Genomic DNA, 15,064 nt, shown 5'->3' on the forward strand with positions numbered 1-15,064 from the left:
TTTGACCTTGTGTATTTAGCGTGAGAGTAACGAATTTTTAAGTATATTATTGTATGGAGTTTTATAATTTTTGTTTATGAATGGACGTCAAGCATGTCATTTATCGATAATTTAGGTACAAAGATTTAAACGTTTTTATAGGAAAGAAAGGGTGAGCGTGAATCCTGAGATTTATGGAAAGCATCAGGTTATTGTTGAAGTTTTTGCAGATTTTACAGGGTACGAACAATAATTGTTTTAATTTCAAAGTGTTGTATTTAAACATTTTTAATGTAAGTACCAATTAGTTAGTGAAGTGATAATAATATATTATTCAGTGAAATTATATAGTTGAAAAAACTTATATACTTCTTATAAATAAAGTTTATTGTATACTGGTTTAGTATAAAGCCATATAAAGATGGATAAAGACTTCTAAAATGACCTGGTAACTTTATTTTGTAAAAGAAGAATATCAATTGTTTTTAATAAAAATTAGAATTTAGATTAATACTCCAAAAATGAAAATGTACATCGTAGATTTATTTAATTTTATTGACTTTAAAATGTATCCATTTTTTTTAAAAAGAATGATGTGTAGAGCACGTTTAGAATTGTAGCCGAATAAGTGGAGATTTATTTATTAATTAAGCAACTTGTCAGTCAAAATAATCATCACGTGTATTATTTGTTTGATATTCTATATAATAGAAACGTATATAAATTTTTGCAAACTTGTTTTTACTGTAGGTTAATCACAAAAACAAACTTTCACTTGAAACAAAATATTTGACTTGTAAAGGAAAAATAAACAAATTGTGTTGATCTTGTAGAATTAATTTTTCTGTGTAAAATTACAATCCTGGATAAAATGGTAGCCCATTCATTGTTTTTATAGATTTTTCGGTACCTGAGCAATCATAGGTACCTATGTATATTGTGGATATTGTATGTATATTCTATAATAGCTCATATTGTAGTAGAGCATCACTTTTCAAATTAAACTACGAGATCACGAATACACACACACATATGTATGTGCATACATATATTTAAAAAAACGTATCCTTTCTACTGTAAGTGTCCCATTATAGTGTTTTATTTAATGTCGTCGATCAGATTTCATTTGTATTATAAATGCTGAAAGAATAATAGTAGTGGTACAATTAGAACATACATTAAATATCATTAGTCGCCTAAAAAGACTTAAAGTACTTTACATCTCAAAATTATTTAATTTTTGGTTGACTTAGAAATTTAGTTTTTCAGGTAGGATATACAAAAAATCTAATATCCTGGCAGATTTGTCTCTCAATTAGTTCAGATAATCAACGTTCTATTGCATATGTACATAGGCATTAGTATTGGAAGTCACTTTCGCAGAATATTGCTTCATGATGACAACGGAAAGGGATGTAAACAGAGAATCACATGTGTTTATATACAATGAAATATAAAAAGTATAGAATACACAAAATATATTCATTTTTACACGAGTATTGCAAAATATACACAAACATACCTTTTCTCGTTTAATATTGATAAAATGACAAATGCAAAGTTTCATTTATCTTCCACAATAAAATAATGTTTTTAACAGCATATCTATGAATAAGTGAATATATATCTGTGAGACAATTTAGATATAAATATTTTAAGAGTAAAGTTCTGCACATAAAAAGGAAATGATATAAAGGAGAGATATATGCACATTAACTTTTTAATATAGTTTTATTTATTATGTCTTTGATATTAACACTGGAATTACCGCAACAGTAAAAATGACTGGTTTCGATTTTTTTGTTTCGCAATTATTGATATCTTCGAACCACTGAGTATACGAAATGATTTTGATAATAAGTAGTTTCACTTGAATACTGTAACGAATGTCTGAAGAAACTGAAAATAATCTATTGTTACAATTTTTATAGAAATTACATACCAATACATTACTACATATATTAATTTGATGGTTTACGTATCTCTTGTAAATAATTATACACCTATAAATTTAATACTTACATTAATTTACTTTACCCTTTCATTAATAATTGTTAATTGTTTTTACTTGCCAAAAGAATCTTTATATTTAATTATAATTTTTACTTCAATTATTGTATCTGATACAGAATTCTCTTACTTTAGATTATTACTCCTGGCCTTCTCATAGCATTACATCAAGTTACATTAGTTTGCACTATAACACGTAACTGAGTAGCCAACATCAAATTACTTCGGATTGCACAAGAACAAGTAACCAAGCAACAACCATGGAGCCCTATCAAACTCTATCGAAAGTCTATTTCAAGCTGTTGCAGGCACTCAGGAAGCTACCAAGAACAAGAGATAAACAAGACTATAAAAGTCAAGATCAAATGCATCTGAATCACCAATTTTCATTTTAATCCTTTACACTTATCAAAAGATCACCCTAATTAATCATTTGCACTCGAAAATACTTTCCATTACAAACATTCATTATTTTCTGGCAGATAAATTTTCGATAAAGCCATTTGCAACTTACACAAAGGAAAATCCTACTGAAATTAAGAGATATACATAATTGTTTCCTTTCTATGTATCATATGTTGGTACTTTACTTAAAATTTAATATGGAATTCTTAATTTTATCATTTTTTTTGTCTTAAATCAAATGGCGAGTAAGATTCGCCTATCGAAGACAAAGGGTTAATTAGTTTGTGGTTTGTTATAAGATGTTCTCAGTATTTGTATATTAAGTGTACTAACATCAATAATAATAAACCATCAGGAATATAAGAAGCTTTCTGGAGTTATATCCAAACTCGACTATAAGTAAATTATATTTAATTTTTTTAATTGCCACCCCTAACGCACATATACAGCAGCGTTCTTTAATTCCTTCAACCGATGTATTTATATTTCACATAGTTTTAATAATAAGTTTTATTAACTATTAAGGTATGTACATACATATACAATAAATAAATAAATATCAATAATTTGTGTTTCTCCCCTTTGTTTTTATTATAGCATTTACCCTTTCTGACATACTGTCTATACATTTGGTGATCGTGTCTTTGGCTTTGGGATGGTTTCCCCAAATTCCAACAATCTTTGCTTTTAAATCTACTACTGTAGTCGTAGATCATGTGTATATACACAAGAGTTTTCAGTAAACTCTCGAGATTTTCAATGAGATTCGTGTCTGGAGAATATTAAAAAAATATCACTGTTTGGACAATAAATTCTCAATGATGATACATTATGAACAATAATATGCATATTATTACTAGAAATGAACATTAATTACATTTTGGCCTTTTACTTCTATGATTGCCGCTGGAAAACTATGGGAAGCCCTAATTTTTTGACCAGGAACTATACATCTATGATAATTCACACGTTAATAAAATTAAATCGAAGACCATTTAAGTATTCCAAGTTCACTACTTTGTTAAACAAAAAATACAAATCCGCGAAACGTCGACAGTCAGCTATTTTCGTTTCCGTGGAAGAACTTTTCGGTTCCGGTTGATAGTAAATGCGTCAAACGTTTATAGCTTTGTTCAAGGAACGACGATTTCACGTTTCGGTGGCCATCAGCGGCGGAAATTCGTGTGAATATTTCAGACAACCGGTGTTGCTCGGGAACAGCGAAAAAGTAGAAAAACAACGTTCTTTGCCATTTATAGTCTTTTCCGTTCCCTGGCTAGGCGAGCGGTTAAAAATTACGCGCGTCCGTTGTGCTCTGTGTGAAAACACTTTAACCAGTCGGATGTTCGTTCGAATGGGTTTGATTGATTTACAATGGTAGACAAAAGAAACTTTGAAATAGATACTTATACAGTGCGCAGCACAAGCTTCTAGACGGTGATTCCAAAGAAACAACGTGGCAAGAAAAAGATTATTAACACATTGACTGTCATGAGAATCTTGTAACAAAGATAATAATAAATAATTATTTTGTAGAAAGATATATAAAAATAATTATAAATTATTTAGTGTCATGATGTTTAAGTTACAATATTACTTATTTATTTATTTATTTATTTTTAGGTTGTCAAATCAACAACGAGGTCATTAGAGATCACCAGCAGTTGTATACATAATTACTTATTGAACAATAGTTCAGTAATTAAAAATAAGTTACTTATCCTATTAAATACTTTTTATCTACATCAGTTGTTTTACATATTGTAATTGTTTTTCTACTTAAATCAAACTACTATTATTTTTGCATACCCTGTGTAATTAATAATTTACATAAATATTACAGTTACATTTTTATAGAAACAAATTATATTTAATGAATTAATTGATGAATTCTAGAAAATTCAAAATAAATAGCCACTTCAACGTGTTATTTAAAATTATATGTTTCTCGAAATTTTTGTCGAAACACAAAATTGTTTACAGCTTTGAAAATATTAATTTTCGTTCTATGAGTTAGTACTTTTCTTCAGTATACATATAGACATTACTATTTCTTTTATTTAACTTCTATACATTGTTGAGAGTTGCGCAATAAAGGATGACGAAAATGAAAGGAAAACGGTAAGTTTGAATTCGTATTTTTATGTTTCATTCATTAAAATAGCTCGATTTTTGTGGAAGTTATGAAATCACAGGCATTAGTTTTCATTCAACCCTCGTACCACGAATGAGTGCTCGTCACGTCCGCAGCTTCGATCAAAAGCTGGACTTTGTTTGAAGAGACAAAGACTATTGGTCCAATAAGAAATGTTCGAGTATAACAGCCAGCTTCGTTATTGCCTGAAGATAATACCTATTCAGCCATAGAACTTAAACGTCTCGAATAGTAAGTTACGATCAATTCTTGGAAGTAAATTGTGCGACAAAATGAAGAGAGACGAAACTTAATATTGACATTCGATATAGACGATATAACAGTTAAAACATTCTCTTCTCGGTTTAATGTCTTTTTAATTTATTTGATGTATTGGGTCATCCCACAAATAATATGGTTTTTTATATTTCTTGTATTTTTAAAAAGAAAAATAAATAGAAGTTTTTTAAAGTAATTATAAAGTATGAGTAGATAATTTATAGATAATTAAAGAGAATATGTTTTAGATTAAAAACAGTTTTGTTTATCTTAAATTTTAAAAAATAAAAGAAGTATAAAAAACCACATTATATATGGGATCACCTCATAGAAACAAATATTAATACTTTTTTCCCAATAGTGAATCCAATGCCACAGACCACGACAAATTATTGTACATTATTTTTTTTAAATAGCGTTAAAGCTACGTATAAGTGAAATAAAGTGTAAAATATGTAGAAATTTTCGATTAAAGAAAACATGTTAATCTATGCACTAATGCAGAAATATTTCATATTTGAGATTATCAATGCATTATTTAGTAGGTAACTACTTTATATCTTTAGTTTTTCTTACAGTTTTCCTTACAGTTTGTTCCTTTAATAAATGTCACTTTAGATAAAACACTGATACGTGCCGAGGGTTGGCGACATAATTGCGTGACCGGGATTATTAGCAGCAGGGAGATTGAAGATGGGCCAGTGTCTCTTTCATCACTGGGTGCTACGATGCACAAAAGTGTACCGTTGTGGGAATGCACTAATACTGTAACTTCAAAGGATGTGATCACTAAATAAGGCTCAATTCAAAAATAGAGGAAACTATCTAAATATATTCTGAATGAAAGATATGTAGTACAATTGTTCATGTGTATCATGTTGTAGATACTTGTAAGTCGCGTTCTCTCGGTTTTGACGCACTGAGAAATTCGGGAGGGGGTGGTTCTAGCAATAATTATACGTGGCCTTTGTATACCAAAAAATGCACAAAAAATGGAGGTGCGGGTATGTGTGTGTGCGCGGCCTGGATTTCCCAGCCAGTGGACCCCCGCGAAGGAGATAGGGTTTTTATATATACGAACGAGTTCCCTTGGAACAGCATGCTGCATTCAGAAGAAGGAAAATGTAACACAGGAAAACTCCGTACATAACAACACAAAAAATTCTATTCGCTGTGGATTAATTTCTCGAATTTTCATACAAAGAGTTCATTCACAACACCAACCAGTCTATGGGTACACCTGTATATTTGATTTTTTATTCGTTCGCTATTTATTTTGTGTTACTAAGAATGAATAATGATATTCATTACAAATATCAATGTTTTAACCCTTTGCGGACGATTGCCACGAAAACATTGAAAGCTCTTAAATGAATAATTTCATTAAACGGAAATCTGGAAAATTAGGGTACTCCACATTTCAAAGTTACAGAAAAGTGTAAAAACAATTATTCTTCATTATTGTAATTAGAGAAATTGGAAAATAAATTATTCTGTAATAATAGGGTTATTTAAAAACGGTAATGGCAAAATTGCGTCTAAAAACGACTGTTTACTTGTCGTACTTTATTTCTTGAAAAATTTAAATAAAGGTTCTTCTAGACACCTGTTTTATTATTTATATAACGGTAGATTGAAAAGTGATTTTCTTCTTATCTAATGTTTAAAACCTCGATGCATATTTCAGTTTCTTATGAAATGGATTTTTAGAAATTCAAAAAATTCTTATCCACAAAGGGTTGAAATATTTCTTTTTAAAAGCCATGTAACATCGCAAGTATTGTGAGGTTTTTAACGATTCCAGAAAGTAACGCGATATTCGGATTTCGAGAAGACAAATTCAAGATAGAAAGAGCTTGCAGGCTTTCATTCGCCCGTGTAAGTAGATGATGTCGTCAAGGAAGAACCGTAAGCTTATTACATCGCTCATCGTCACGGCCTCGAACGACGAGCCTTTGTAATCGTCGCGAAGAGACATTCTTCGTCATAAAAGTTTGCTCAACTCGACTAGCACCAAGAATGTTTCACCTTACACTAGGAGATGAATGTTCTTGACAAATTAATACTTTAATTGTGCCATCCTACAATTATATACTATTATAACGTCTATGCAGTAGGATTATAATAAGTTTTAATTAATTTCTTTTTAATGTACTATTACTGGTGTAATTACGCTGTTAGGTGAAATAATCCTTTTATAACGCAATATTCAATGCACTTTATATTGAAAATATTTAGTATGAAAGTTCGATTTTAAAATTTTTGAAATTGAAGGAACTCATTTCAAAATGTAGCTTGGTTGATAATTCTGTTGATTATTATTTGAATCCTGTAAATTATTCTTAATTATAAGATTTCATTCTATTAATATTATTACTACTATTAGTAATACTAATACTGTAAAAGATAATGCTGATAATAAGATTTAATACTGGGAAAAAATGTTTTATTATATTATTTACATTAATATTTTATGGATTTTGTATTAATGTACTAAACCATGGTTTTTGAATATTTAAGTAATTATATTATCTGTTCTTTGTGAACTGTTTTCTTAGAATCAGTTGTTAGATAGCCTTATAATTACTGTAAATTATAATTTGTTATTGTTATCATGGTTACAAATGTTTCATTACACCTGCAACATAACATGTCGATTTGATATTATTATGATAAATGTATTATGCCTGAAATATTATAGAAATACACAGTAAGACCTCGATGAACTAAGTTGCTATTTTTTTCGATCTGGATTCCCCAGAGTCTTTGTTAAATAGAAACTTAATGATTTGGATTCTTACACTCTATTTCGTAATATATACAATCGAACTTTACAAATATATTTAAAAAAATATCTCCTTAAGTTATCACTTATCTTCATCGTTAGTTGCCTAATTAAATCAAATAATTTTCCTGCGAAACAAATTGCTGGGATACAAAAAGATTATCGATCATAGTTCCCATTTTCTCTATTATCTTTATATTGTAACATTCTTATAAATATTAACAAGTGAAATTAAAAATTAAAATGTGTAGGCACTCATTGACTTACGAAAGTTTTATGACCCATGGTTCTGAAACACTCGAGCAATCCTATTGCTTATTGAACGCTGTTCAAAGAATAATCAGGTTTTTTAGATTCGTGTCCTCATTGCACCTGTTCCGTCGTGGAACAATAGTATCTCCATACGTACATGTAGCGTCCGCGCTAATAAAACGTTTCGTCCGGTTGACACACCTGTGCCCGCCTCGTTTCCTGAAAACATTTTTTCGACACCTGCAAAACTTATAATAACTAACGGTCTTTTCAAATCGATCTGCAGTCGGCATGCTAGGTAGAATTGAGATTCATATAACTCGCTGAATAATAGCTCCACAAATTCTTATCGTTGTAAGACACTACAAAATTTGGCGCGGTCAACATTTACTATGAACGTGTTTTAACCTTTAATCTTTAATATTATGTGAAACTTGTGATGAAAGTTTTAAACCGAATTTGACGAATCTGAATGTTATTTATTTTTCTTAATATAAACTAAATATTACTTTTCTATCATTAATCGTCAACCTTTGAAATAAACGTAGACATAGAATAAATATCAAATCCTTTCCTTCTTGTAATAGATTATTAACGATAATGTAGCTTTATTAAACTAAATGCATAAAAAATAAGTAGCTTTAGTTTTTTTTTAATAGTACATATAATTATTAGTAGAATAATATTAAAGCTGTTTAATGCAACATATAATAAAAAAAAACAAATTCATTCATATTCGAAATATTCAAAAACAATAACAAAGTAAATATTTTTACATTAAGAAAAGGTAAATGTTTTTCTAAACAATGCTTGAAATAACAGTTGACCAAAATATAAGGTTTATCCGTGTCTTAAAAGCAGCAGAATGAACTCATAAATTAAGCAAAAAATACTAATAACCGAAAACGAAAATAAAAACTTCTTTTTCTATGCATTCTTTAAAATAATCCACGAAATCAGATATTTTCCATAGCGATATAAAGAAACGATATTATTCCTGCTGTTGTTTTATTGCCTTCATTCCTCTCTCCAACCAAAGATATCCGCTCCAGTTACCGGTTTGGAGAATCGCAGTTTTGAAAAGTCGTTTCTCCCCGCATTAATTTTCCTGTTTCCTTGCGGCTTCATCTTTGACCGTCTTCGATGAACGTTCATGCTATTTTCCTCGAATCTATTCCTCATAACGAAATAGTAAAAAAGAAGACGTCAGAAAATCAAATATTATTCCACATTTAGATTGGTAACTTTACATTTCTGTTTATTCCTTGCAACTTTTTCTTTGAAGAATGAGTAAACAATATTTTGGGAAGCAAAATAAGTAAGTATGATTGTGAAAACGATCGGTGTAATAATCGGCGTTAAATATTCAAAATGATTTGAAAAATAAATAGTTTCAAGCCAATACTATAACCAGTATATGAAGAAACCGAAAAAAATCGTTTGTCATAATTTTGATAAAGATTATCTATTAATCATGTTGAATGTCGGGTAGTTTTAATGTTTGTAAGGACAGAGAAAGGAATTTCATAATGATGGTCAGAACATCAAAGAGACATTTTTAATAACTAATTATCATCTTCAATACGTATACAGTAAAATTTAGTCTATAACAGTGGCACTCTGTATTTATACAGTCATCCTCTCCCCCAGGCAAATTATACTAAGAATACATTTAAGCTAATTAATTAATCGATTAATTTTCACACAAATGCTGTTCAGTTGAAGTTTCAGCCAATCGATTAAATAATTCGCTAGTTTTACCATATATTCTCTCTCACGCTCGTATTCAAGGCTAATTATACATGCACAGATTATGTACAAATATTCATACGCATTTATCCATCGCTCCTGTCAATAAGAACTAGCAGCTTCAACACAATCTTACAAAAGAAGTGTACGTACAAAGTTTGTTTGACGTGTGAACAAATAAGGATCTAACAGTTTCTGCTAAAATTAGCATACATTTATGTTCGAGTACTATTGTTCGTTATAGTAATTTCAATAGTTCCTCATATTGTTAATATTCGTCAACATTGTTTACCAAAATATATCAATTTTAAACATACGTGAGTTTAATACGCTATTTATTATTGTTCAATCGTTATTCGGTAAAATATTTATACGCGTAGTGTATTTAATTACAACGTATACCTGCATACATTGGTTTCTTTTCGTAATCACTATAATTTGAGATATGTAAATATTACAATAGAAAATTACATTCATTATACAATTAGTAACGTTCCTTTTATTTGGCGAAATTAGGAACACTTGTCGCCCATAAAGGAATCAGTGAATAGCATTTAAACATCTCGATTTCTCTTATGCAGATCTTCTAAAAAAATAAGTGCGCTTTAAGATTCGTGCCGTATAGTATCTTCAATAAAATTTTCAAGTCTTCAGTAAAATGCACTGTTCCTATTAATGTTCTCTAAACCATTCATCGTTTCAAATGTACAAACACCTTGTAAAATCGTAAATGTGAATGTATATTAGGTTGTAATATAAATAAATCCGATTATGTACATTCAATATTATTTCTTTATTATCTTCAAAAAAGAGTGAAGTAGCAATGCTGAGTTCAAACTAACTAAAATCTTAAAATTAAAATATGTTTACATTCGCAAGCCAATATATTTATTTTACAACCTAATAAACGAGGTGTTCTGTGAGTAAAATTAAAACATTTGCTCATATGTACAATTTTATGTTTAAACATTTTTTACGAATGTACTTGTCACTGAATAGTTTCATTTCGTATAGCTACAATCCATGATATTATCTTTCTATACCGTTTTAATATAAAATGGATGGTCTGTTTAAAGCATGCTACATTCCGTTGCAAGAAATAAACGGTATTATTGATTTTGACTGACATTTGAGGTGGCTTAATCCATCACAAAAATCGTTCTATCTGAACGAACTGATTATTTTGAAATTTCTATCTGATTGATGTCTAGACAAACCTAGACGTCGACCTATAAACAAATATATAGAGTGGGTCAGATAAAATGTTACAAATTCTCTTTCTTAAGAACAAACATATAAATTACTATATTTTTGTTTTAAATAAAATATTTCTAAAAGATTTATTGTTCGCTATCATTCATTTATTAACAATGTTATCTGGAGTGACTGTTAATGTAACATAGAAGATATTCTTCCGTCACTTTTAAATTTAATAGTGCATTTAATTTTTTTATTTCAACATAACTCTTATAGAAATACATAACATTTATCCAAAGTATTTTGTCTATTTTACACAGTCAATGCTTGACAATATTTAATGCATTTAATAATTAAGTTTTTTATTTTGTTGTCTCCAATTGCTCTAAAAACATTTGTTTACAGATCAAATAATAAAACTACTTATTCCATGGAGTTAAAATAATTTAAAAAAAAAAATTCTGCAACACTTTATTTATCCCAGACTGTAGAAAAATATCATTTGTGTTTAATAGACCAATGTAAGGTCTAAATCTAGAGTAAAATCTTAAAATTGTACAAATACAAGCTAAAATATGGCTCAAATTTCCAACTGTAGATTTAGTCTTCAAATTTTTAAAATAAATTCATTCTTCTTATACAACAATATAATGTATTTAAGTAATTCTTCTACTAATATCATTCAACAAAAAGGCAAGAGTCCCTATCCCAACAATGAAACTCAATATCGTCTCATACTATATATATTTTCTGTAAACTATTGATAAATGATATCGTTATTACTTCTAAATTAAAAATATACTAATATTGGGAAACTTTATTTCTTTATGTATACTTTCTTCTCCTTTTGGACCCTATTACTCCTACCCAGCATTGTATTTACAAGTAGTACACTAATTCGAATCGTTCGAGGAAAACAAAAACTTAATTATTTGTAATGAACTATTACAGACAATGCATAGCAAGAAATTTTCCAACTTTCAAATTGGCTGATAGCGAAACTATTTAAATCAAGGTTTCTTATTACTGGAGCCTTCAGTGACTAGTGAAACATAACATGAGCACAGTGTATTTTGCGTCATCCCATTACGAAGGTAGTCACAGTACTAGTGAAATGCCGAGAAAATTTCTTGAAAAAGACGTGGCTCACACTCGAAAGTTTCAATAGCAGCAACTGTCGCTGGAAAATGCCAATCTATTAACTGGATAAGACGTAAATCCAATCATATTAGTATTAAAATTATAATAGACGTGACGTCTATATACTTTATATAATTTTATCTCTTCACACTCCGAACCCTTACATTTTTTTTTTAACACGTTGAATGCCGCACGATATCATAGAGCAAAATTTACAAATAGAAAAAATATAATATTAAATCATTTGATTGAATTGCATTATTATTACTGCACATTGATTTACCCGTATCTCACTGCATTAAATAATATTATTTATAATACAGAAATGTTTTCAAATAATCATCGTTTAACTCAGTGAACTATAGTAATTCGATTTGGTTTGGTGTCACCGGTGACCCCCACGGCATTCAACGTGTTAATAATTCTCCATTATTCTAAAGCCTGATACATATTATCAATTAGCTCTCAATCCTTTGTTAATCCGCTCTCGAGTTCAATCATTTATAATGCATTTGCTCACGATGTGTAAGCAAATCAAAAGTAAGGGACGATAAAGGAATATTGAGCATAGTGTGTATCTGATCCAAATTTCGTATTTAAAATACATTTCAAAGGACAGCCAGTTAATAGCAAGCGGTGTAACCAATTTTCTTGGGTAACTGTACCGAAAATAGTAAAAACATTTAAAAATATCGAATGTGTAGTACAGTACTGTCTCGACAGTGGACGCAAAGTCAAACGGCAAAGATGTTTTCTTTCACTCGGGTACATGGGTTCGCATTCTAGCTAAGGAACATCAGGTATCCGAAACCATACACTGCCCGAAATTGAAGCAGTTGCAAGATACAATACACCTCCCTGCTTAGTAGACATAAGATGATTCCGGCGCGTGTAAATTATTCAAACACTACCATGGTGACCATTGATGCGCGAGAAAATTGGCCGACTAGGAATCGTTCTTAAATTTCTCACTCAATATTTCTCTAGTTAAAAAGTTAAATATGTTCGTGTGACGTGTGAGGAAACATAATTACCAGGAAAGAAAGATTCATTTTCTCACTGATTATCCTTCAGTCAAGAAATCAAGTCTCGCATTCAAAAATCAGTATTTTTTCACAAACAAAATTCTCGACCACAAATAGGAACATCGGCCGTCGAAACATTCTACGAATTCTACGGTACCACGAATCGAACACCGACGACGTACGCCCGATTACGATTCCGCTCGGTATCGCAACAATGGAACCGGGTACTTAGCGACGAATATTGGGAGTAAGAGAATAAAATGGAGACAATGGGAATCCCTGGAACGGGGATTCGCGAGCCTTCTCCCTCGGTTCAAGAGCTCGATTTAAAATATAAGCGGAATTGTCAGATAGGGAAAATGGAGGGGTATATAGTTACCCTTACTATCACTATATTCTTCGCCGGTGGATTTCTCTATTATCATCACTACCACTGTCAATATAGTTGTGTGGCTGCTGGTCACGCTGGATTTGTCATTGCATCGTGAGATAACATCACGTGATTGATAGCGACGCTAGGATTCGTTATTGCATCGTGCCACAACGTCGCGCGACTGATAGTTACTCTAAAATTCGTCATTGTGGCGCATCACAACGTAACGTGACTAACCTAGCAGTGACAGTGGGGATAACGGAGGAATTCGACGAAAGAGGGTAGAATGGTGGTTAGGATAAAGTAGAATGGGGATGAAGTCTTCATCTGGCATCACTGAATAAAAAGAAAACGGTCACGTTCGATAGGAAGAGTCTGTGCCTCAAGGTTTCCTCTCGTTCGCTGTGTCTTCTAGGTCCGGGTCCTCGTTGATGATGGAGATGTCACGGATAGACGGCCGGCGCGTCTTCCATCCCTCGGGAGGCGTGACCGGCGTGGTGGTCTTCGTTAGAAGTTTAGGTCCCGACAAGGTAATGATGATCGCTCCCGCTGGAGCGGTCAGCAGAATTGACAGCACGCACATGGTCACCACCGTTTCCGCGTAGAACACTTGATCCGGATCGTTCGGGTCGATTTTTTCGAGGGTCGTCGACGCCAGCGCCGCCTGCACGGTTGCCTTCGCCATCCAGGAGAACGCGATGAAGATCTTCTCTTTGAGATTCAACTTGGAACCGATGCCGACCAGGATCGTCGCGATGATCCGGATCACGATGCCTGACACCAGGCAAGCCAGGCCTAGGTAGACCGTCTTTCCGTCGAGCTCGTCGATTTTGATCTGAGCACCGGTCACGGCGAACAGGATTGGCTCGAAGATCATCCAGAAGATCTCGAATGCTGTCGCGACTGGGTTCTGGAATCAAAGGATTGGTTATGTTAGAGCATTTGAGTTGAACATTATGTTAAGCATTTTATACAGGGCGATTCATGGAGATGTAACAAGACACGTCCAGTATTTGGTTAAAATTAGGGAAACATTTTACTAGACAGAATTGAACCGTTCAGAGTGTACACTATTTTTTAAAATTGGAACTTAAAATTGGAAGTATTAAGATGACATGGTTGGAAAGTAATTATTTGGTAAAATATTTTGAGAATGTATTTGAAGTGAGGAAGTATTCAGACAGTCGTTGATTGTTTTTGTAATAGGTTTTACTATATGGCAGTTCGCCCAATTGAAACCTTTAGATTGATAAGTATATTTACGTATTTTAAATTCTATAGAGGACGTAAGAGAACTAGTGAAAGCAATCTGTGAAGCAATAACAAAAGGTTAATTTAATGCTGTGTGTAAACGATTAAAAAATGTTGAACGAAATGTTTGACGTAATGGGAAAACGTTTGAGCATTGTCTCTAATAAAAACACTCTTTTAAAATAATTTGCAAAATAATTATTTTTACATCACCTAACGTAAATACTTTGTTACACAGAATGCAGAGAGAATTCGATATATCCAAAGAGAGAAGTAGGCTTAGATTTATAAAATAATGCAACTGCAGAATGCACATGCATTGTTGCATCTATCAAAAATTCATTTTTGTCCTGCAACATCTTTTTTTTATTTCAATTAGAAAATGCCATAAAAAAATATAATTGTGGAAATCAGCCTGTGCGTACGTATACAGGATTCGATCCTACGACATGTAAAAATGGCCATAAGGCGATTTGTTATAAGAA

The 15,064-nt window shown here is 31.3% G+C and overlaps 1 protein-coding gene across 2 annotated transcripts in view; it reads right to left on the reverse strand.

Annotated features, from left to right (window-relative positions):
- Positions 1–9,388: 9,388 nt before the first annotated feature.
- The window catches only part of Nha1 (Na[+]/H[+] hydrogen antiporter 1), a 235,547-nt gene continuing 229,871 nt past the window's right edge, over positions 9,389–15,064 (reverse strand). For both annotated transcript variants that reach the window (XM_076374212.1, XM_031986199.2), the window contains exon 6: positions 9,389–14,238. In XM_076374212.1, the coding sequence (XP_076230327.1) occupies positions 13,711–14,238 (528 nt within the window). In that variant the 3' untranslated portion in view covers positions 9,389–13,710. The remainder of the gene's footprint in view (positions 14,239–15,064) is intronic.

Source organism: Nomia melanderi, chromosome 2, assembly GCF_051020985.1.
Source record: "Nomia melanderi isolate GNS246 chromosome 2, iyNomMela1, whole genome shotgun sequence".
Classification (NCBI taxonomy): Eukaryota; Metazoa; Arthropoda; class Insecta; order Hymenoptera; family Halictidae; genus Nomia; species Nomia melanderi.